This window comes from Morus notabilis, unplaced genomic scaffold (genome assembly GCF_000414095.1).
Source record: "Morus notabilis unplaced genomic scaffold, ASM41409v2 Scaffold384, whole genome shotgun sequence".
Lineage (NCBI taxonomy): Eukaryota > Viridiplantae > Streptophyta > Magnoliopsida > Rosales > Moraceae > Morus > Morus notabilis.
The window spans coordinates 1,164,324-1,188,881 of NW_010387635.1; the positions used below are offsets into that span (position 1 = coordinate 1,164,324).

The window sequence follows — 24,558 nt, forward strand, 5'->3', positions numbered from 1 at the left end:
TTGTCCTGAGAGAAACATTCCCTTCTAGGGCAACACAAGGGCTGAGGTGTCACTGCTGATGTGCACAGTGGACCACAATGACACCTGCTCAGCCAGCTCACACGGATTCCTTTTTGTCTGCTTTCTCCAGCTAGTGTGTTGTCATCAGCCATATGCCAGCTATTCCCAGAATGCTGCCCACAATGCCGCAGCATTTAGCCTAGAAATTTCCTGCAAAGTGCACACACAGCCTTAGTCAATTTTTCACCTCATTTTACTTTAAAATTACCAACTTTCACTTCAAGAGGAGCACCAGTACGAAATTAAGCCAAAGCAAGTGTAAACTCTACAAATCTAAATTAAAACACACCATAAACTAGAAAAATCACTCTTGGTCACGTAATTTTGAGCTATAAAACCATTAGATAACTCTAATTTCTTAGAGTTATCAGGAATACATAAATGAATAAGTAAATAAAATAAGACATTCAGTCCCGACAGAACAGCCGGAACCTCATATCCTTTTTCTCAAAGGAAATGTAACTGTAAATAACGGTTTTACAGGCTTCAGCAAGTAATTAGTACAAATTACTTACCTAACCAAGTGCCTCGCCTACCCGGACTGAGTTTCAGGTTCTGCCCCCGAGGATGCACTCTCCGCATCCTATCTAGGCTTACAGCAATAGACTCTATTACCAGTTCACAAGATCTCTTTGCTTAAGAAATCATTCATTAACCTTTTAAAATCGTTAATCCGACCCCACGAACTACTCAAGCCGTGGGCCCCATGACTGGAAAAGCCATGAGGTTCCATGACTAAACAAGCCATGGTTTTCAAAATGTTTTTCTTTCGCAAACCAATCCCTTTCTTTAAAACATTTTCAAGGCCGAAATCCTTTTTGAAAACAGGCTCACAAGGAAAAGGGATAGAAATCCTACCTCGCACTATCAAACCTGGGACTAGCGTTGCCTTTTCCAGCTTCCGCTTCCTCAAGCCCCTTCAGTCTAAATCCTCAGTGATCACTGATGCAAGACAACACTTTATGATCAATTCTCATTCCTAAAGCAATCCAAATCACAATTTTCAACCAAGATTTCTTATTAGTGTGCCCTAATCCATTTTCATGTTTCAAATTATCATTCCAAGGGTTTTCAATCTCAAATCAAGGATTAACAATGCTAATCCATCTATCTCAAGTCCCCAAATGAAGCTAATTTGGGTTCTCCCCGAAAACATGGGTCAAAACAACATTTTCAGGCCAAACATGGTCAAACCCCGTGTCAACCGGTCGACCGGTAACAGAGCAGTGCAACACTACCGGTCAACCGGTAATGTGCACACCGGTCGACCGGTCAGCCTACAGTCCGGTCGACCGGTTTCCATGTGATCCGGTCGACCGCACAGGTTGACCGGTGGAATCAGCTGCGCGAGAGAAGCTCGCAGAAATCAATCCAAAACCTGCAAATGCAGTCCCAAATCGAGATATTTCAAAGGAAAACAACTAGATCTGGGTTCTAGGTCCTAAAACAAGTCCAAAGAACCCAAGATCTCCAATTTATAGTCAGTTTTACTCAAAAACTATCAAAATCCGGTTTGAACCAAAAATAAGTTTTGAAATTCAAAAACTTGAGATTCAAGAGAGGTTCTTTCAGTAATCTTACCTCGAATCCTTCTCTTGACGTTAAAAACTTCTTTAAATCTTTCTTTGGTTCAAGATCCGTTTTGATTTGGGACAAAATGAGAGAGAGTGTGAGTGAGAGAGAGCTCGGGAGAGTGAGAGAGAGAGTGGGGGAGAGACGCACGGGAAGGAAGGAAGGAAAAAGGAAAAGAAAAGAAAAAGAAAAAGGAAAGAAAATGGACAAGTGTCAATATTTTAAAAGAGCAGTCCAGAAATTCACCTACACACACTTCTGGTTTAAAATAAATTACTGAGAATAATTTAAATACCTTGAAACTATTTAAACTCACCCGTGTCAGAAACATTTATTAATTAAACTCAATTAATAATCTAGATTAGGCACACTAATAATCTCAATTACCTTAATTAATCTCAATTAATTCTTTAAGGTGTTACAGTATTATAGAATTTTCCTTATTTAAAAACTATCTTCCTTTTTCTTTTTCTTTTTCTTTCTTTTTCATTTTTTCTCTCTTTTTTTTTCTTTCCTTTTTTTAATCTTATTCTTTTTATCTTATTATACATTTTGAAGACTCTAATAAATATGTTTTTCAATTCTATTTACAAAATCTTATAAGTACGGTTTAAACTAATATATATATATATATATATATATATATATATATATATAATGTCTCCCAAGAACTCCTGATGAAGAGAGTTTGGTCTAGCTTTTGTTTTATCTGACTTCTGTCTAGTTAGCAGCATTAAATGGTTTGCTCGTCTTGTTTTTTACTTTTACTAAGTTTCTTTTTAGTACTGGTTTTACCAACTACATATTGAGAGCTTCTTAAAAATTTAATACAAGTTATGACAAGTAGATTTTATAATTTCCGTTCGGGGATCATCAAATATTTGTGCCAAAGAGGGACTTCTTAGGCATATGGGCAAAATATTAGCATCCGTATTGATCAACAAAAAATAGAATACCAATATCTTATAAGTGTGTGGCGATCGATGTTATATATTCATGCTATATGCATATGAGATTACATTTTTAGTGACACTGCGGAAGGCTTAAGAGAAATTACTGATATATATAAATCAAAATGTTTTAGTGCATATATATATATATATGCACTAAATATTCAATTTGGATGTGCATAAATTTCTGAAATTAGTACTTCATTTCATCATTTTGATTTATATTTAGTGCATATACAGTGCATTGTTTTTTCCGGTAAGTGCCAATTAGCCCAGCAACACAGTTAAAATTAGCAAGCCTCGTTCATTTCACCGATTCGAGTTTTCAATTTTAAGTTTCTACAGTTAAAAATTATCAGAAAATGTCACATCTAACTTTTTATGCTACAGTTAAAAGCTCTAAAAAAATGTCACATCTCAACTCAAATCTGCGAAGCAAATGAGACCTTAATACGCCTCTCCCTGTATTTATATACCATTGTTGTTGTTTCTAATTCTTCTCTATGCATCACCTTCTAAGCATGCATGCGGTAGAGTCCAATGAGGAGCCCATTAATGTGTTGGGAAGTTTAACTTGTTTGGCACCCATTTAAAAAAAAAAAAAAAAAAAAAACCTTAACCCCATTTAAAAAAAAAAAAAAAAAAAAAAAACCTTATCAAAATCCAGATTTGAAAAAAAATATATAATCAAAGTTGTTAGCTTGTTATAATAAGATTTTTTTTTCATCTATCCAATGATTCTGCTTTTCTAGCAAAGAAAAGAATAATTAACAACTTGCTTCAGAACAAATTTTAAATCTAGTCAAGAGATCATAAATATTTCTAGAGCTACTATCTGCTCACCATTTTCAGTTTCGCAATTGATCATCTTCCATTTAAATTTTTCTCACTTCTTCTTCAATCACATGTTGTTTTGTTTTCTTGTCTCTTTAAGTATCTAGATGAGTTTTCTAGTTTCTACAACTAAATGTATTGTCATTCTTGAATCAATCACATTTTGTTTTGTTTTCTTGTCTCTTTTAAGTATCTGGATGAGTTTTCTAGTTTCTACAACTAAATCTATTGTCATTGTTGAGGGTTTTTTTTTTTTTTTTTTTCTGTTAGTAGTGTTATCATCGCTTTGTTTTTGGTTTTTTGTTTTTTTGTTTTGTTTTTTGTAATAATCAATAATGTACCTAGATGAGTTTTCTACAACCAAATCTATTGTCGTTTTTTAAGATTGTTGTCGTTTAATAATGTAATCATCGTTTTATTTTTTTTATTTTTTATTTTTTTTACATCACTAATGTATTTAGATGAGTTTTCTACATCGAAATCCATCGTCGTTTTTAAGTTTGTTGTGGTTTAATATTGTTATCATTATTTTGTAATATATTGGATTATTGTCCGATCCAATGTTTCTTTCGTTTCCCATAAAAAAAGGGAAGATATTTACATTTTTATACGCTATGTTTTAGGTTTATTTAAAATGTATACTTTCACTTTTGATCTCATCAAATACATACCTTTTAAATTTGATTTAATATATAAATATATCCCTTATCTCGGTCGATAATTGATTTTGACCTTTAAAATTACCAAACTATCCTTAAGAAAAAGAGAGAAAATAAAACTAAAACTTTCCAACCTTACAAAAAATAAAAATTAAAAACACAAAATAACCATTTTAATGGTATTTTAGATATTTTTTTAGGTTAAAAATGTAAGTTTAAAGTTTTTTTTTTTAGTTTTTTTCTGTTTCCCTTTTTATTTAAAGGTATTTTAAGTATTTTATACTTAAAATCGAGAGTTGACTGTAAAAAGGTATAAATGTGGATATTAAATTTAATTTAAAGATATACATTTGATGAGATTAAAAACTGAAGGTATAGTTTTTGAATAAACTCAAAACACAGGGATAAAAATGTAAATATCCCCAAAAATGTTTCTTTCGTTTTTTACGTCGTTTAGTTGTTATTTTTGTTATTCGTTGTTGTCGTTTTGTAGCAGTTCATTCTTGTTTTATGTCGTTAGTGTCGTTTCCTTGATGTGGGCATATTAATTATTAGGGAGCATTGTTGGGGCTCCAATTTTTTGGATTTTTACAAGTTGGCCCCAAAATTACTAATTTTGATAATATGGTGCAATTGGTATAGACGCATAGTTTTTGGTTTTGCTTGCAGTCGAGAAAAAAAGGTAAAAATTTTGATTTTTCAAAAAAAAAAAAGGGGGAGGTTTTGAAACCACGTAATTCAAAAGAACTTAATAAGCTAAAATGATTTCATAATTTTCTAAAAACAATAAAAATATTAGAATGAAGTTTATATTGCTTTAGTAAAACTATAATAAGTTTAAATTCTATTAAGAACAACTTCTTTTAGAAGCTACATTTTATAGTTTTTATTATAAACTCTTCTAAAAAAATCATCAAAGCACTTTTCGAAACAACTTTTTCAATCCAGAAAATCAAAAATATCTTAGAGGATACTTTGCCAAATATGCCCTGTAATGTCAAATTAGAAGTATAAATTCTGAATGGTGACGCATTTAAATGTTCATAGCCCAATCACATTGATTGCCTTTTTTTAAAAAAAAAAAAGAAGAAAAAAAAGAAAGAAAAAATTATTTTAACCAATTCTTAGTAAATACTTAAAATTCATGGTCAAATATGTGAAGAAAGAAATTTCTCAAACCCCCACAATACAGCACAGTGTTGCATCACAATCCCACAACCCTTCATATTCACTCTTACAAAAAAAAAAAAAAAAAAAAAAAAAAAAAAAAAAAAACCCTAACTCTTTCACAGTATACAATTCGTCTCTTTCGGCATATACAATGTAAATTTTTTTGTTTTCCTTCTAGTAAATTTACTATTTATTATTATTTATTTTAAGTATTTTTAAAATATATTATTTACTTACTATAGTTTCATAAAAAAAATACTATTTACCATTGGCGGAGCTGTTTTAAGCCTAATGGGGCAGCTGCTCCAACTGCGCCCAAAGACTTATTTTAAATTTTGCCCCAACACTTAATTTGTGACATTTTTCTTCTTATTTGCCCCCACTCAAATTTTTTAATTGTCATTTCTTCATAGTTTTTTAAAGAAAATTAACTATACTACAATATAAATTTATAAGCTTTTAGACTTTAAATATTAATTTTACTCTATTAATTCTAAAGAAAAAAAACTAACTTTATTAAAAACTTAATTTATATAGCATAGAAAGAAGAAAATAGATAAATAAAGGTAAAAAATTACTACACTAAAATTTTAGTTCAAAATTTTAGTTTAATCATGCCCCCGAACCTGTTTAGTTTGTTAATTCAAATTAAAATGTGATTTTATATAAAAAATTTTACTTAATAAAAAAATTAAATATAATTATTTTTAAAAATAATTTAATATAATAAAATTTAAATTGATAAAATAAACGTATCTTAACAAAAATTTCCGCCACTGTTATTTACCACAATTTGGTATGAGTCGGGGACGGATCTTAAAGGGATAATCATAAGATACTTTCTTCAATTTCGTCTATTTTAATAAATACTTAGAATTCAAGGTCGAAAAAATAATTCAATTTGTCAACACAATACGACGCCGTGTGGCATCACAACCCCGCACCCCTATATATTCTCACACAGCCAAAAAACCCTAGCTCTCCCACAGCGCACACACACACATACAGAGCTCGTCTCCTTGGCCGTTTCCCCTCCTTTCCTTCTCCTCTTCTCTGCAAACCCTAGCCGCCATGGGACGTGTGATCCGAGCTCAGCGTAAGGGTGCGGGCTCCGTCTTCAAGTCCCACACCCACCACCGCAAGGGCCCCGCCCGCTTCCGCAGCCTCGACTTCGGCGAGCGCAACGGCTACCTCAAGGGCGTCATCACCGACATCATCCACGACCCCGGCCGCGGCGCCCCCCTCGCCAAGGTCTCCTTCCGCCATCCCTTCCGCTACAAGAAGCAGAACGAGCTCTTCGTCGCCGCCGAGGGCATGTACACCGGTCAGTTCGTCTACTGCGGTAAGAAGGCCACTCTCGTCGTCGGAAATGTCCTCCCGATCAGATCTATCCCCGAGGGTGCCGTCATCTGCAATGTTGAACACCACGTCGGCGATCGCGGCGTCTTCGCTAGGTGCTCCGGTGACTACGCCGTCGTTATCAGCCACAACCCTGACAACGACACCTCCAGGTTTTTTTCCTTTTCTTCTCATTTTCATTTCCTTACATTGGATATATGTTTATGCGTTTATCTCTGATTGATGATTAGTTCGAATTTACATCAATTTGTTCTGCATAGAAATGGTATTTTGGTTTTTAGGTAAACCTAGTTATATAGAATGTAGATCAAATGATTGTGATTTTCTCTGATTAATTGATTGGATTATTAATTAATTTTGAATTACCCCAAATTTTTCAATGTTACTCAGAAATGGTGTTTGGTTCGTGATTCAGCCCCGTAAATGAAGGAAAATATATCAAATTGAACTTGTTGATTGTTCTGTATAAAAAGGAAAACTTTTTTTTTCTGTTCAATTGTTATTTCTTTATATTACTCCTTCGTAATTTAACTCCTAACAGTGCAAATTATATAACGGAATTTGATCAATTAATATAGAATATACTTAGCGGGTTACTTTATTGTGATGAAGATTGTTATTTGTGACTGTTTAGTGCTGTGATACTACTGCTAATGGATTTTGGATAAGAAGTTTTGGCTTAAGGATTATACACAGCCTATTTCTTTTGTAAATTTAGGTGTTTTACGTTGAGGATGTCTATATAGAATCTTATCGTATTTGAAGGAGAATATCTGTTTTTGTAATTGTTATTGGTTTTGGTTTGTATGGCTTCTAGATTTAGAAAAAAATAAAAGAATGAACAACAACATTCTATATTTATTATTTAGTGACTTGGTGTGTAACAATTCTTCAAATTGCTAATCTATTTGTGTTTTTTTTTTTTTTTTGCACGTTCTCTAATAGGATCAAGCTCCCATCTGGTGCCAAGAAGATTGTTCCCAGCGGCTGCCGTGCGATGATTGGGCAGGTTGCCGGTGGAGGTAGGACTGAGAAGCCTCTTCTCAAGGCCGGTAATGCCTACCACAAATTCAGAGTGAAGAGGAACTGCTGGCCTAAGGTTCGTGGTGTGGCTATGAACCCAGTCGAGCATCCTCACGGAGGAGGTAACCACCAGCACATTGGTCATGCTAGCACTGTCAGGCGTGATGCTCCTCCTGGCCAAAAGGTTGGTCTCATTGCTGCCAGGAGAACTGGTCGGCTCAGAGGACAAGCTGCTGCTACTGCTGCGAAGGCCGACAAGGCTTAAGAAGTTATTGTTTTTGGCTAGATTGTTCTGGTTTTGGGTGTCTTTTACTTTTCAACTTTATATCTCAAGCAAGACTGCAAAAGCATGATGAACCCTTGTGTTAGAAATTTTGTTATGTTGGAAGCGCTTGTTAGTTTATTATTATTTTACAATTGCAAACGAGATTTTGTGCCTCCTTATGAATGAGTAGTTGAAATAATTCATATCTGACTTTTGGGGTAGATATTTTCCTCGTTCATAAACATACCAAGCCCCAATTTGACGAGGTTATACGAGGGTCGCGGTATAGTGGTGAGGAAGTTTTTGTTAGGTCTTGTCTATCTTCTCAGGATTTTATACTCTGCACCTGTGTTGCTGTCTTGTCTTTGTGGGAGCTTAAGTGGCTCTCCATAGGTCTCATTAGGATGGAGGGAAGTAAAATTGATTAGATGGTCAATAAGAGATTATTTTAGGCTCTTTTTACATATTATAGGTTTTTTTTACATACTCGGTAGTCTTTAGAATTGTTATAGTCAAAGGGATTAGAGAGCATGAAGAGATGAGACGTTTAGTTTATGGATTAGAATCATGAGATTAGAATTATTTTTAATTTACGTGTATTTTTTGTGAGAGAAAATACTATAGCGAATCATGAATCATAATTCGAATCAGGGTATGAATCTCCTAACCAAACAATTTTAAATTTATTTAGAGCCTGCTTAGTTCATAGATTAGAACCATGCGATTAGAACTATTTTTTATTTACGTGTATTTTTTATGAGAAAAAATACTATAACAAATTATGAATCATGATTCGAATTAGAAAGTGAATCTTCTAACCAAACGGTTCTTAACAAAAAAAATTGACGAGGTTCTACTAATCACCACGTCTCATTGACTTGTCTTCACAAGTAAAGAGTATTTTTGGGTTCTGTTCATCCATATTGGGCTTAGTAGTGCAATAGATTTTAAAAAAAATTATTGTTAACTGTGTTAAAAAACAGGTTACAGTTAAGTATTTAGACAATTTAACAGTTAATATTGTCTTTGAACAGTTAAAATTGTCTTTGAACGGTTTTTGATTTTAACTATAAGTTCTTCAAAAAAATTTTAAGAATCATTTTTTATGATTTTTACTAAATATAAATTTCAGTTATGATTTGTGAAGTTAGAAAATTGATTTTAAAGTCTAAAAATCACTACCCTGGAGAATACAATTACATCAATAAAGATAACCGTTAAAAAGGCTGCGTTTTGTAGTCCTTTTTAAGTCTATTTGGCTAGAATGTCTATAATTTTGCTACTTGTTTATCAAGGTATGTTTTATTTATCATTTTTCAATCATATAAATTATTGATTCTTTTTTTTTTAGGGTTATTGGTTCTTCAAGTTTAAAAAACACGTTTTTTATGATCATTTTTTGAATATACTTACATTATTAAGGGTTTGATAAATATATATTAGCAGAGATGAATTTTGTACACTTTTTTTTTTTTTTTTTTGGAAAGTTGAATTTTATCCACTTGACATATGAAATTAAAGAAAGTATTACAATTTGTTTAATTTTATCTTACCATGTGACAGGGTACTTTTTCGTGTCCAATACTCCCATTTTATTCTTTCTACTTATATGTAATTTAAGAAACAGAAAAAAAAAAAAAAAAAAAAAAAAAAAAAAAAAAAAAAAAGGAGAAAGTTAAATAAAACAAGCAAAAATCAATACCGTCGGCCATCGCTGTTCCAGAGAGAGAGAGAGAAAAACCGAAACCCAATGGCTTCTGCACAGAGCAATGTCCGCCATGGCAATTGCTTACTTCTGCTAATGCTCGTTGTGGCTCAGAGAGCTCTGTGTATAAGAATCCCCAATCAGATCTCCGACTCCGCCAGACACCAGCAGATCATCCACCACCAGCCCTCTCTGAGAACGGCAGTTTTCGCTCTCGGAAGCTTCTGGAGATCGGAGGCCGTCTTCGGTTGCCTCAAAGGCGTTGTACGGACAACCGTCGGTTATGCCGGCGGATCCAAGAACAACCCTGTCTACCGGAGCTTGGGCGACCACGCCGAATCCGTCCAGGTTTTCCTCTTAAGAAAAAATCATTTTGTTTTCGGTTTGATTTTTGTACGCTTGAACTCTAAAGAAGCAAATTGGCCTAATATTGTTACAAAATTTATTGCTTTTTGGTGATAATTAAAGCTTGATTCTCGTTTAATTATTTGTTCTTGGGAAAAGATTCGATCTTTTTCGTTTACTTTGTCATTCTCAAGTTTATGAGGAAATTGTGTAAAGATTTGGAGAAATCTCATAGCAATAAGGAATCAAAGTGAATAATTTCACAATGAAATGAGCAAAAGATTTGACTTGTTGGATTTCACATCAAGTGAGTATGTGCATTTTACTAGCAATGTCAATGATTAGATTTCATTATATTTCCTTATAAATATTTGAAAACGTTTGCAGGTTGAATATGATCCTAGGCTTATTAGTTTCCGGCAACTTTTGGATGTTTTTTGGTCTAGTCATGATTCTAGGCAAGTTTTTGGGCAGGGACCTGATGTGGGTAACCAGTACAGGTAAGAATCAAATGGCTGTTTCCGGCGACAATTTGTTGACTTCGTTTTGAAACTTTTAACAGTCACAGAGTGAAGTGATTTGTGCTGATGATTAGGTCTATTATTTTCACTAATGGAACTGAAGAGACCAGATTGGCTGCTTTGAGCAAAGAGAGAGAGCAGGCGAGGTCGAAAGTTAGCATCGTGACCACACAAATTCAATCACACTGGACATTTTATCCCGCGGAGCCTGAACATCAGGTTTGATATCCTTTGATCAATGAGTATATTGTGATATTGGTATTGAAATAATTTCCTGCTCCTAGATTTTGTCTAGGGTGCCCTAGAATTTAAGGCAATTCAGGATGGGCTAACATGTTGGAAGTGAGATCTCTTGGATATGTTTGAAGCAAATAAACAAACTGATTTTGCCAAAAGCTGAACACCTTGAGCATGGAAATTGGAAATGACTTCCTATGAAAGGGGATGGTGTATTTCTGCTTTTGGGTCTGATTAAGAAAGAATGATTTAAAGATATTGGTCAATGCTCTAGCTGAGGATTCCTAGATTGTAGATCCTATATGTTTTGTTGGAGAAAGATGTGATTGTTCACATATTTGGTTATGTACTTTACTTAAACAACTTCAATGCAAAGTAGCTAGTTCTTTACAAGATTCTTGTATGTGTGATAATTTGTCAAACTTCGAAGAATTACTGACTGACCTGCTCTTGGTGCTATAATTTTGCAGAAGTTTGAACTCAAGCAAAATCAATTCCTTCTCCAATTAATCGGAAACTTGTCTGAAGAAGAGCTCGAGGCTTCAAGTCTAGCGACAACATTAAACGGCTATGCGGCAGAGCTTTGCCCTCCCGAGATTCAGAAACATATTGATGCAAAGATCAATGACATTGTCAAAAGAGGTTGGCCCATGTTGAGAGATATATAGTTTGCTGTTGCCTTAGAACTTTTCACCAATTTGCTCAATCAAACTCGAACAATTTTTGCACCATGTGAGGTGAGTTGCGCACAAGCCCACAAGCTTTTGAAGACGCAACGCGAAACGTTTAATTCAACCTTTCAGTCCATGCCCTGAGAGTTTCTTTATTGAAGTAAAGTTTGTAGATTTCTAACCTCCTTGTGGTTCCTTGTAGTGATTGATCATTTAAACAGGAAGTTTTTGTAATTATAATGTTTAAACTTCAAACACCATATTCTTTGATACAATTGTGTTCTTACTTTATTGAAAAGCGACAGAATTTTCTTTCGTCTATGGATATATAATAACATATAATAGCATGTTTGAGATGCTGCTTCTCTCTGCGTCCTCTTTGTTTTCTTTTGTTCGTTTCAAACGACATGTCGTTTCTTTCTTTCTTAGTGTAACTACACGTGTTTTTGGTTTTAACTTAACCGTGGTCAAGCTGTGATGCGTCACTCAACGGCCTGTCGTTTTCTAAGCTTGCAAAACAAATGCCATTCGTCCTAACAACATCGATGAGACCGCAATGTTGTTTCACCTATTGTCGACATGTCGTTTGCATGAATTGCATAACTATTCTTCTATCTTTTTTCTTTTTTTCGTTTTCCTCTTTTTTTTTTATTCTAAATTTACTAGGGATGAAAATATCAGTATCGGTAGAAATATCGGTACTCTAATTTTACAGAAATATAAAAAAAAAATATCGATATCGGTGAAAATATCAAAAAAATTTACGGAAATGACGAAAATTTACATTAGAACATATTTTTAATACTTTCTAATAGCATCAACATTAAAAAGATACATAAATAAACAAATTTTACATAAAAAAACAAAAATATTCATACATATTATATTTCAAACAATATTGGTGAACGTGTCACATGAAGGTCTATCGATCCATTCCCACTGTATTTTTATGAATTAAAAACTGTGAATTCCCCTAATCATTTGCCTGAGATGGTAGCGATATATTTGGATGAGGATAATTCAAAATTCCATACCTATTATAGTTTCTAAAATTATGATTATATGGATAATTAATATTGGAGACTCTTGGAAGTGCTGCAATAATTGAAAGCCAAATTCATCGATTGTAAACTCATGAAAAGATTATCTTCATTAGATGTTTGCATTCTTGATATTACTCGCTCTCCTTGTTCGATGACAAAAGAAATAATGCAAGAAAACATATATTATAAAAGCAAATTAAAAAAAAAACTTTTAAAATTTTCATTTCCGTTATCACTGAAATTTCCGCAAAATTTTTTGATATTCTACCCCAATTACTCTATATGTAAATCGATATCAATATTTTGACTAATATTTACCAATATTTATAATATTTTCCTGATATTTTACTAATATCGATATTATAGCGAAAAAATTTTTACAACCCTCAAAAATCTAAAATTTTGGAAATTTCGGCGGTATTTTTGTCCATGAAATTTACTAATAGGCCCTTCTTGGCTCTTGCATGCGCCTTGAAATAATGCTACACATGCCAAATTTTTTGCCAACAGTCAAAGCACCAATGTCTTTATATGTTAATTACTTATGAGAGAGGATTTGAACTAAACATCTTACTATAAAGTTAGGTTTAAGTGTAACTTTACTGTAGCGGATGAGGTAGGGGTGTGTATACTTCTCACACAGCCACATCTCTTACCTCTTTTGTCTTCTATACCCACCTAACAATAGCGGATTGGTCGGAAGTCCCTGCGGAGGAGACGTTTAAAAAATTATTGCAACATAATCAAAGTTAAAGAAATTTTCATTAAATTAATTAAATAATTTAGCAACATAACTGCTAACATGTCATGAAAATAAATCGAAATATTGAAACTAAATCCAAACTCTACTAAAACGAAATCCTAAAGTGCAATCCAAAAGCTAAAAAACAAACTAAATAATTAAAACACTAAAACCATGATATTATTTTTTGTTTATCCTTCATATCAACTTCATTTACTATAGTAACATTATGTCAATAGAATGAGATTGTTATAAGACCTGTTTTTTCTTTGGTTTGCTCACTCGGAAAGAAAAGCTCCTATTTGTGGAGAATGGATTTTGATCTTTGACCTTGGATTTATATTTTGTTATCATAATTCAATAAATTTGAGTATTCGAGACACTATTTAGAAATTAGAAGAACGATTTTCTCATTGGAACGAAGAACAGTATGCTCGGTCATTCTAGTCCGCTCAACAAACCGGGACGCGGTATGCTTGGTCTTTCCTGTCTGCCCAACAAACTGGACCGCAATATGCTCGATTTTCTCGGTACGAAAGATGTCATGTTGTGTAGAAATTTAATTTAATTTTAAATTTTGCTAACCAAATTCTAGAAATTTAACAAAATTAATATTTTCAGTAAGCAACAATTGATATTATTGTATCACAATAAATACAACTTCTATTATTGCAACACAACCACTTTTATTATTGTAAAACAATATCTTTTTTTTTCTTTTACATTTATATTTGACGGTCTCATTTAAAAAAAAATTAAGTTTTAAATTGGTGTTGCTTTCCATAACTTCACAAGTTTAGTTGACCAAAGTAATATTAGGACACATTTACTATAGTCAATAGAATGAGATTGTTATAGTACCTATTTTTCTTTCGGTTTGCTCACTCGGAAAGGTAAGCTCCTTTTTCGTGGAGAATAGATTTTGATCTTTGACCTTGGATTTATATTTTATTAACATAATTCAATAAATTTAAGTATTTGAGACACTATTTTTAAATTAGAAGAACGATTTTTTCACCAGTTCAAAGAGCGGTACACTTAATCATTCTAGTCCGCTCAACAGACCAGGACGTGATATGCTTAGTCTTTCTGGTCCGCCCAGCATACTAGGCCGCAATATGCTTGTTTTTCTCAGTACAGAAGATGTCATGCTGTTAGCAATTCAATTTTATTTTAAATTTTGCTAATCCTAATTCTAGAAAATTAGCAAACTTAATATTTTCAGTAAGCAACAATCAATATTATTGTATCACAACAACTACAACATCTATTATTGTAACGCAACAACTTTTATTATTGTAACACAAGAACTTCTATTGTTTTTTTTTTTTTTTTACATTTATATTTGACGATTTCATTTAAAAAATAAATAAAATAAGCTTTAAATTTGCATTGCTTACCATAACTTCACAAATTTAATTGACCAAAGTAATATTAGGACACATTTACCTCCTGTTGCTTTAATCCTTTTCAAGCAGGATATTCATATTTTAAAGTTTTTCTTTTACATCACTAAGATCTTACTTTTTTTCAAAAAAAAAAAAGTATTTTTTCTGGAATTCTTCACCGCCTATTTGTTTATGATTTGGATTTTGGAGGATAAGAAGAGCAATTGAGGCCACTTATGAGCGTGTGTTCAGTGAGAGACACTCTAATAGGTACGCCGTTTAAAACGAACCGCATTCCGTTGTTCTTTACAGTTTCTACTGAACGCCATAGTAACATCCACATCGGTATTAAACTAATCTCCATATGTTGGGGAACATTGAACAAGTGACCAAATTGTGACTCCTTGCATTCCATACGGGAGATCACTTAAGGCGTTGGTGATCATTTCAACCGTCTCGGCCAACGGCCACTTCGTTGTAATTTTGCACTTAAAGTTCGTCTGGTGCCAACTCAATCTCATTGTTGGTTGGGAGGAGCATCACAATCCTGCAACTAAATCATATATTGTATAAATAAACTATAGAAATTAAGTTACACTGCAAGATCAATTACAACACTAACCACGTTACCTTCTTAAATGATTTTACAAGTTCTTTTAAATTTCAACTAAGATTTATAAAAATTATTCAATTTAAATAGCGTACCAGAGGGACCAAAGACCCAGTGAATGAGTCCTATCAGTCTGAATCACTTTTTAGAAACTTAGACCCCGTTCATTTTGCTGATCGAGTTTAGAATTCGAGTTTTGCTACAGTCACATCTAACTTTTTTGCTACAGTAAAAGGCTCTTACATGAAGTCACATTTCAACTCGAATCAGCGAACTAAACGAGCCCTTAGACAATCTGAAAAACCGGACTAGTAGGACCGATATTACTTTGTCGTCGGTCCTCCCGGTCCACTCTCAAAGCACAGAGCAACAACCTAAAGTATTTAATGCAAACAGTGGCGGAGTCAGCCTTTCACGTCAATGACACTAAATTTTTTTTAACAAATTATCTTAGTGGGGACATATAAGAAAATATATTTATTTTAGTGGGGGCATATATTATTTCAGTGGGGACTTAAGTGTAAAATTTTAAAATTTTTAAAAATAATGGGTGCGTTTGGAACTCGTTCCAAAATAATTTTATTTTTTGTATGAAAATGAAAATTAAAACGTTTTCAATCTCAGACAGAAATCATTTTTAAAAATGCGTTTAGTAATTTTATCAAGAGATTGTTTTCAACATAAAAAAACCCATTAATGTCTCTGTCTCTTTCTCTTTGTTCGAGAGAGGAGAAAACGAAAACAAAAAATAAAAAACAACTAAAAGTCGTTTTTCATTTCTCTCATTTTACACTAAGTGAACGTTTGGTTCATGAATTCATAACCATGATTCAGAACCATTCTCGTATTACGTGTATTTTTTGTGAGAAAAAACACTGTAGAGGACCATGAATCATGATTCAAAATCATGGACGAATACAGAAAATAACATCCTTTAAATCAAAAAATCATTTTCATTTCTGTTTTGTCTTTATTGCGCCAAATGTTGTTTTGGAAACATTTTCATTTTTTCTTTTTTGAAAAACGTAAAAAATAAAAACAGAATAAATTCCAAACACAGCAAATTTTTTTTCAAAAAATTTGAGTGGGGGCGAGCCCCCACTCAGCCCCATCCAGCTCCGCCGCTGAATGCAAATGACAATTTCTTTAACAGCAAGTCAAACGAATGTCTTTTAAACAAAGGAAATATGTTTGCATCTTAGAATATATATGACATTCATTCTAATTATGTATCAAACTACATGCAAAACACGTTATGAATTGTACTATGAGCATTACATATAAACAAGGTCTAATAAGCAGACCACGAAGAGATCACAACCTGGTTTTATTGCGTTTAAGAGAACCAGATGGGTCAAATCAACACAATAGCCAACCAAAAAATTATGAATCTTCTCTTTCTTCAATCTTTTACACAATATAACTTGTGTTTGGAATTGTTAATTAACTATGTAAATATTTTAAGAAAATGACTACATATTCAATTTTCTATTGCTTTGTTTCACCATTTTGCAAATAAATGCACATCCACAAGAAATTTAAATAAAAACAGGTAAATACAAATAATTGAAAGGGAAAGAATGTCCATTCTTTCATCTTCTAACAAAAACATTTAACATCATATCCCAAAGCTTCCTACAAACCCCGACAAATCGGACTTTATCTGATGATGCTACAAATTTGGATAATTTTTCTGAACAATAACAAACTCAAATAAGAGATTAAGACACCTAAATGATTAAGATTTCACCAAACTAACCATTCAATATAGCTGCAACTGTAATTTCACGCAAAGGCATGCAATGATTATAAATCCAACTATCATATAAGTTGAACACAGAAATGACTGAGAAAATTTTTGCTAACATATATGTTGATAAACTAACTAAATTTAATTCAAATGGAGTTAAAGAGAAGAAAATTTACCGATGGTTCCAAGGCCCGTGTTTGTAGTGTCTCCGCCGTGCTTGGAGTGGTGGTCTCGGTTGTGGTGGTGTCTTGGGTGGCGGATTGTTGTCGTCAACCTGTTGGGGTGGCGTCCTGCTTATTCCTTCGAAGTCCTTTTCCGACTCTGACGTTTCCGTAAGTGCCATTGCAATCACAAAAAGGAAATGCGGCAGTCCGGACGGAGGAAAGGAGCGACGGTTCGGAAGGGAAAAGGTCGGTCCAGTAGTTCAGCGTAAATCGGAGGTGGTGAGGTGGAGGAGCGGCTTCTAACGGAGGTGCGGCTGTGGGAGCGACGGCGATCGGAGTTCCGAAAGAAAAACAGAGCAACGATCCGAAAGGGAAAAGGGCGGTCCGGTGGCGGCCGAAATCGGAGGTGGTGGTGTAGACGAGTGGCGTCGATCGGAGGTGAGGGTGAGCGAATGCTGTTGATCAGAGGCGGGGCGCCGTCGAGGTTTTGGGTGGCTGGAGCTTAGGTTTTGGGCGGGCAAAATTTTGAGGAAGGAGGAGACATCCACGGGAGGGAAACAAAACAAGTTAGGGCTTTTTGTTTTTTAGTATTTCTGATATATTAATTGTTGGGTTTTAAAAAAAAAAAATTTAAACCTGAAAATAAATGGAAAAGAAAATAAAAAGGTCTCTCCTGAACTTTGAGCCTTTTAACAAAATGCCCCTTAAAGTTTAAAAATAACAAATTTTTCTCTTGAACAATTCGCCGTTAGCACGCGTTCTCCTTTTCCGCCCCCTCGGTTAAATTTTGAACGTTAAGTGACACGTGAGTGGCATGTGACTCTCATTTCAAGGGAAACAAATAATTTAGGTAAAATCCTGAAATGTTCGAAATAGGGCAAAAAATTTCGAGAGTAATTTCACACCCAACACCCCCTCTTTGAACCCATCCCACACACCCAAAATCCTCACATCGTTCTCGATCTTCCCCTTTGAAGTGAAGGCCTTGAATTCCTTCAAACTAATCAGTGAAGAAATCACTGAAAAATGAAGGGTTTGAGTCGATGCGAAGAAGTCGAATTATCAATGGCTGAAGGTAAGATTTCATGAACCCTAACTATGAAATTTGCTAACAATTTTGTTTTTGTTTTGGACAATTTGTATATGGCTTTTAGTAATTTCATCTTGAAACGTTTGAATGGTTGAATATTGAGAATATTCTATTACGTTAGATTCTTTTTTGATCTCTGAATGACGGTAAAAGATTATAGGGATCACCATTTATTGTCTGTTGTGTTTCGTGTATATTGTGTTTGTGGGGTTCGATGCAACAATATGTGGGGTAGTGGTAGCAATTCTTTAAGAAAATGTTCAAAAGCGTAGCAATTTTTTAAGAAAAGGTTTAAAAGCTCTTTTTTTAATTATTAAATCTGTTAAAAACACTAATAAGAAACTTAAAAGTGTTTTTTTCTTTTTTTCAGATACAATATTTACGTTGAAGTTGTGGCATGGTGGTGAAATTATTACGATAGATGGAAAGGCTGAATATAATGGGGGATCAAATCATGTTGTTGTTTTGGATCTTGATGAGTTATCACTTTTGTATGTTGATGTTATTGTTGTCAAGGAGTTAGGCTATGCGACATGGGGTATATACTATGTCAGTGTACCTGGAATGAATGGTTTGCAGCATTTTGAAACATATAGTAAGATGCTAAGGGGTTATTTTTTTGGAGTGTAATTGAGTGTATTTTTTGAGTTGAATTTGAGTTATAACTTGAATTGAAGTTGTAATTTGAATAAAATTGAGTAAAGTTGAATAAAATTAAAACTTAAAAGAATATAAACTTGAATAAAGTTGGAACTCGAATTGTCTTTTTTTTGAGTTTTTTAGATAAAAGAACAACCCCATTAAGTTTCTTCAATATGTGTCTGAAGCATTCAAGGACAGTACATGTGTATTGTGATCTCTCTGATAAGGTGCTTGTGTTAGAGAGTAAAGCTTCAGTTGGGGGAGGTGTTGAAAATGAGGCTTCAGATGAAGATGGATTAAATAGGGATCCTTATAAAGGCAAAGCTGTAGTTGATAATGAAGAAGTAGAAGAAGATGGCAGTGATTCCTCGGAGGATGAGATGCCTTATGATCCTACAATTTGCGATAGTGACTATGAGCAATCAGAGGATGACATTGTGGTTCCTGAGAATGTTGGGAAGGTTTTTAAAAAGAATGACAAGAGAGGCAAGGGCCAAGTTGTTGAAGATGATGGTGGGGTTATGATTGAAGATTCTGACAATGAGAGGATGAAGGTCGTGAAATGTTCTCAATGGGTGATAACACTGAAGAGGAAGAGGATGTTGAAGAAAAAATAATCCAGATAGGATAAGAGCGTAATGCAAAGGGCCTAACTGTATTAAATTGCAAGAAGCTGCTTAGAAGGTATTATAAATTTACTTAAACATTTTAGTTGTATATTAAATTTACTTAAAAACATTTTATTAATCCACTTCTACTTGTTCATTACAGGCTGCAAAAAAGAATGCCCGAAGGAATGTCCCACCACCCAATGCCAAAGTAGATCCCACCAATGTCCCACCACCCAAGGCCAATATAGATCCCACCACAATATCAAGTCATTCAAGCCAACCAATGTCAACCCAACAAACTCCGGTAAGACAACATTTGTTATCTTAATGTGACACTGCAACTAACAACTATGAACCTTATTGTTGTACTTATATGACTAAATCTTTTTTCTCTTTCTCTTATCATGAATACAAAGACTTGGAGACTTTTCAAGACGACTGCTAGGAAAAAGGTTACACCAATAAGATCTTCTTCACGCCTTAATAAGACAACAACGACAGAGGTTCAACCTACTAGGTCAAGCCCCCGGATCAAGAAAACAGCTAGGAGACTCCTTTATATCTCGTTCACTTTGTGGATTTAAATTTTCAATTCGAGCTGAGATATGACATTTTTTAAGAGCTTTTCACTGTAATAGAAAAAGTTAAATGTGACATTTTCTGAGAACTTTTTACTGTTAAAACCTAAAACTGAAAACTCAAATCGGTGAAATGAACGAGACTTTAATTCCATCGAGCCAAATTCCCATATTTTTTGTGGTGTATTTTTTGTTTATATATCACCCACTGCTGACAATGTGGTGTACATGTGTTTTGCAGACAACTAATCTATTGACGAACAATTGTCTACGTGTATATGTGATGCATGTGACCACTGTCATGATATTTGACCAGGACTTTTGAGCAAGTTCTCATTTTGAGGAGGTTATCGTTTTGAAGTTAATGTGAAAGTCCAATTTGCTAAAACTTTGAGCAGGTTAACAGAAGAGGTTATTTTATAGTTTTCACTATCATTATGACCAGTTTACCGTAAGGTGCAAATTGGATATCCATATTAGGAACCGAAATATTTGACCATGTTGAATTGTTCCACTTCAATTATACAGATTCAAGTTTATCATAAGGTGCAAATTGTTAACACTTTCACAGCCTTCCAAAACAGACCTTCAATAATACAACTTATCATTTCTTCACTTCAACATCAATATGACAACAATTAAAACACAACAAAATACAAGATCAAACATTTTTGCATTTTGAGCATTTCAATTTCAGCTTGCATTCTTCGAATTTCATCATCTTTCTCACAAATTGTCGCTTATAAGCTTTCAACTTCACCCTCCAACCATGAAACATCTTCATCTGTTCGGTCGAACTTCTTTAGCAATCTTGGCAGAATTTCATTCATACTAAGATCAACTCACCTTATAAATCCGCAACCCCATTACATTCATTCTAGTGATATATGAAAGCAGTGTAAACAAAACCCAAAATTAAAGAAAGGTAACTCATACCAATTCATGAAATCCACAAACTTAAAACATTTTATATTAAATTATACACTAACCTTGTATAAGCAACATCCCCAAAACCGTCTTCCCAGATTTTATCGGGTCCTTGCCGTCTTCACAACACAATCTAACTTACAATAATATCTTGGCTGCACTCTAGTCTCAACCGCCTCATTAATTTCTCATTCACATCGTCTACATTTCGGCCCAATACTTACAGAGCTGTGCCAACCCTTCCGTCCTCTGGTACTACTGTTGGCCGCCATTCATGAACTCAGGCAAGATAGAGTGACCCAGGGTTGTTACTTTTCCCGTCGAATTTGGGCAAAATCAGAGAGGGCCGAGAAGGGGATGAGAAATGGGAATTACGGCAAAATTCAGAAATGGCCATGAAATAAAAAGGAAACCTAAGAAAGGGATAATCGTAAGGGTAAAATCATCATTTTATATTATAATAAAAATTAAATGGCTCAATAACTTTCACATATCACTAAACGTTTAAAATTTAATTAATGAGGTAGAAAAGAGAGACGGATACTAACGGTGAATTATTCACGGAACAATTTGTTATTTTTAAATTTTATGGGGCATTTTGTTAAAAAGGCTCATTTTGTTAGAAGGATTTATATGTGCAAAGGCGTTCCGTGGGGCTACTGGCTGAAAAAACCCTCTAGAAATACCCAACCTCCCACGAACCAAAATCCTCTCTCTGACAAATCACTCACATCTCTCTCTTCGGAGCTGCGAAGATAGAGTCATCCGATCGGAAGCGGAAGAAGCCACCACCGTCGATCTCCGCCGCAGATCGGACGAAGAGCAAGGAGAGAGGCTCTTCCTCATCGGCGAAGAAGAAGACGAAGATGTCGTCGTCGTCGTCGGGAAACAACCAGGTTAGGGCTTCTCACATACTCATCAAGCACCAGGGCTCCAGGAGGAAGGCCTCGTGGAAGGATCCCGAAGGCCGCGTCATCTCCAACACCACTCGCGACGCCGCCGTCTCCCAGCTCAAGTCCCTCCGCGATGATATTGTCTCCGGCAAGGCCAAGTTCGACGCCGTCGCCTCCCGCTACTCCGATTGCAGCTCCGCTAAGCGCGGCGGCGATCTTGGTAACGAAACTGACTGACTGAATTTTCTTTCTTTTCTTTTTTTGGCTTTCTCGTTTTCTCGATTTCTTTGTTTGTTTGTTTGTTTGTCCAGAAAGGTGTAGAAAGTGATTTCCTGTTCAATTCGGTGTTTCTTTATGTCCAATTTATTTTCCGTTCCTAAAAACTTAAAACCCTAAGGCATGAGAAATGCGATATGAGGATTGCCGCTAGGAGACAATATTTTCCTTTTGGCTTTGTCATTTCCTTGATATGTAATTTCCTGTTCAATTTGGTGTTTCTTGGTTTCCAATTTAGTTTCCGTTTATAAAAATTCAAAACCTAGCTTTGATGCATGAGAAATGCGATATAAGGATTGCTGATTGTAGTGGGAGGAAATCTTTTCTTTTTGGCTTCATCATTTCCTTGGCTTATCTGTTTGTTTGCCGAGAAAGTGTAGAAAGTAGTTTCATGTTCAATTTGGTGTTTCTTAATTTACGATTTGTTTTTCGTTCCTAAAAATTATAGCTTTTGAGGCATGGGAAGAAAGATCAGACCTATTGTTGTTTCGTGATTTATAAAGATGATTTATTAGAAAATTTTAGGGCTAGATGAGAAATGGGAAAATTAAGGTCTTTGATTGGATCTTTCGTGACGGGAAATAGGTGGCTAAAATTAAAGGTGTTTCGATTAAGTTGAAACCTTTATAAAAATCTTTGATTGTATCCCGTTAAGTCCTTCTTGTGAATCTCTTAGCTTAAAAAGAAATTCTTTTAACTATGATAGTAAGTCAATCCCTCTATATGTACATTACTCTCGCATCCCCTATATGTTTGCTGTGTTTCTAATGGGAAAGGTTCAAAATGCATCGAACCAATGTTTTAATTGATTTTTATAGCTGATACGTCATAAGAGGACCATCTTTTCAGACCGACTTGGTTTTTGATATGGTGTTCTGACAGAAACTTGGAAACAACTTGAAAAATCTTACAAACCTTAAATTTAAAGTAGATGGGTTGGGGGCACTCAAAGTTAGTTATGCTGAACTGTATTAGTAAAACCTGCCATGGATTAACAGCAAGTGTGTGGGAGAGAAACTATGGAAGTTTTATATCATTAAAGAAAGGAGAGCAACTCAAAACTTAGAAGTTATCCACATTTTGTCAGCTGCTGGAAGAGTTAATTCTATACCACACCATAGAGCTTTGCATATTTGGTTTCTGTTACCTCAAGATGTTTCAATGTTAGTTTTATATCATTAAGGAAAGGGAGAGCAATTTGATATTTAGAAGTTACTAATTTTTGTTAGCTGCCCGAAGAGTTAATTGTATACCATACCGTAGACCTTTGCAATTTGCATATTTGGTTTCTTTTACATCAGGCTGTTTCAATGTTCTTGGTAAATTTTATACGTTCAAATGAAAAAAAAAAAAAAAAAACCTGTCTCTGCAAATTCCTGTGAGCTTTTATACTCATTTTCAAACTTCTTTAGTGAATACGTTACGGTCCATATGCAGAATTCCTGGCTTTGGAGTGAATATCTCTAGTGCTTCGATATACTAAATCGTAGAAACTGAGTTGTACCTTTCCTAAAGTAACTTTTGCTTTAAAAAATTTGATGTATTCCTGTTAATCACATGAATCATGTCAAAGAACTCTCAAGTCGTAATTCATTATCATCTTCTTGGATTTACATCAGGCTCTGCTCATAATATTGGTTTAATATACCCATGTACCAATTCTTGATGCAGGTCCTTTTGGCCGTGGCCAGATGCAGAAGCCTTTCGAAGAGGCAACATATGCTCTTAAGGTTGGTGAGATAAGTGACATTGTGGATACTGATAGTGGGGTCCACATCATTATGAGAACTGCTTGACTCTTTAGATGGGAACCAAGTTCAGGATATTCTTAAATGCGCAAGATCTATAACTGCTGGTGGACAATGCCTACGACACTTCTTTTTTCTCAAGTGGTCTTGACTTGTTGGTTTTTATGTGGTACCAAAAAAAGTGGATCAAAATACTGATTCTGATGACAATTGATTTCTTGAATACTATATTGCTATTGTTTTTGTTTGGGATGGTTGAGTGCCAATGAGAAGAACTTTTGGTTTTTTAATCTCTCAGAAACATGTTTTCGTGTCATTTGACTCTGATAAATCATGACCTTTTCTTTATTTTTGTTCTCTTTTTTATTTGTTGAATAAACCCCGATTCAGCTTTTAGAAATATGAACTATTAATAGCTTATATTGCACGTTAACAAGCTCAGTAGTGACAACATTTGATCATGGAAAATATTTTTCCTTTATTTTAGCATACAGAAGGCTTTTTATGTGTTCTAATATAGGAATGTAAACGTGGTGGGAATGAACCCGTTTTTCAAATATCATTCCCGATGGCCGATCCCAACCAATGGTAGTCGGAATCATCCGCGTTCCAGAAAATGTCCAAGGCAAAGGCGGTGTGGGGTTCGGGGTTCACTAACGGAGTAATGGGGCACCACCCTTCTTCGTTCTATTAAACTACTTCGTTCTTTTTTTTTTTTTTTTTTG

The 24,558-nt window shown here is 34.4% G+C and overlaps 3 protein-coding genes across 3 annotated transcripts; all 3 read left to right on the forward strand.

Moving 5' to 3' along the window:
* The first annotated feature begins 6,230 nt into the window (after positions 1-6,230).
* LOC21409345 (60S ribosomal protein L8-3) lies at positions 6,231-8,099 on the forward strand. The gene is made up of 2 exons (XM_010115066.2): positions 6,231-6,756; positions 7,550-8,099. Exons 1-2 carry the CDS (start codon positions 6,317-6,319, stop codon positions 7,890-7,892), a joined length of 783 nt encoding a protein of 260 aa, XP_010113368.1. The 5' UTR covers positions 6,231-6,316; the 3' UTR covers positions 7,893-8,099.
* Positions 8,100-9,558: 1,459 nt separating this feature from the next.
* On the forward strand, positions 9,559-11,670 carry LOC21409346 (peptide methionine sulfoxide reductase A5). The gene is made up of 4 exons (XM_010115067.2): positions 9,559-9,945; positions 10,330-10,442; positions 10,538-10,682; positions 11,171-11,670. The coding sequence occupies exons 1-4, from the start codon at positions 9,643-9,645 to the stop codon at positions 11,366-11,368; spliced, it is 759 nt and encodes a 252-aa protein (XP_010113369.1). The 5' UTR covers positions 9,559-9,642; the 3' UTR covers positions 11,369-11,670.
* Positions 11,671-21,559: 9,889 nt separating this feature from the next.
* On the forward strand, positions 21,560-24,181 carry LOC21409347 (peptidyl-prolyl cis-trans isomerase Pin1). Its single transcript, XM_024177077.1, has 2 exons — positions 21,560-22,029; positions 23,757-24,181. The coding sequence occupies exons 1-2, from the start codon at positions 21,783-21,785 to the stop codon at positions 23,879-23,881; spliced, it is 372 nt and encodes a 123-aa protein (XP_024032845.1). The 5' UTR covers positions 21,560-21,782; the 3' UTR covers positions 23,882-24,181.
* Positions 24,182-24,558: the final 377 nt, after the last annotated feature.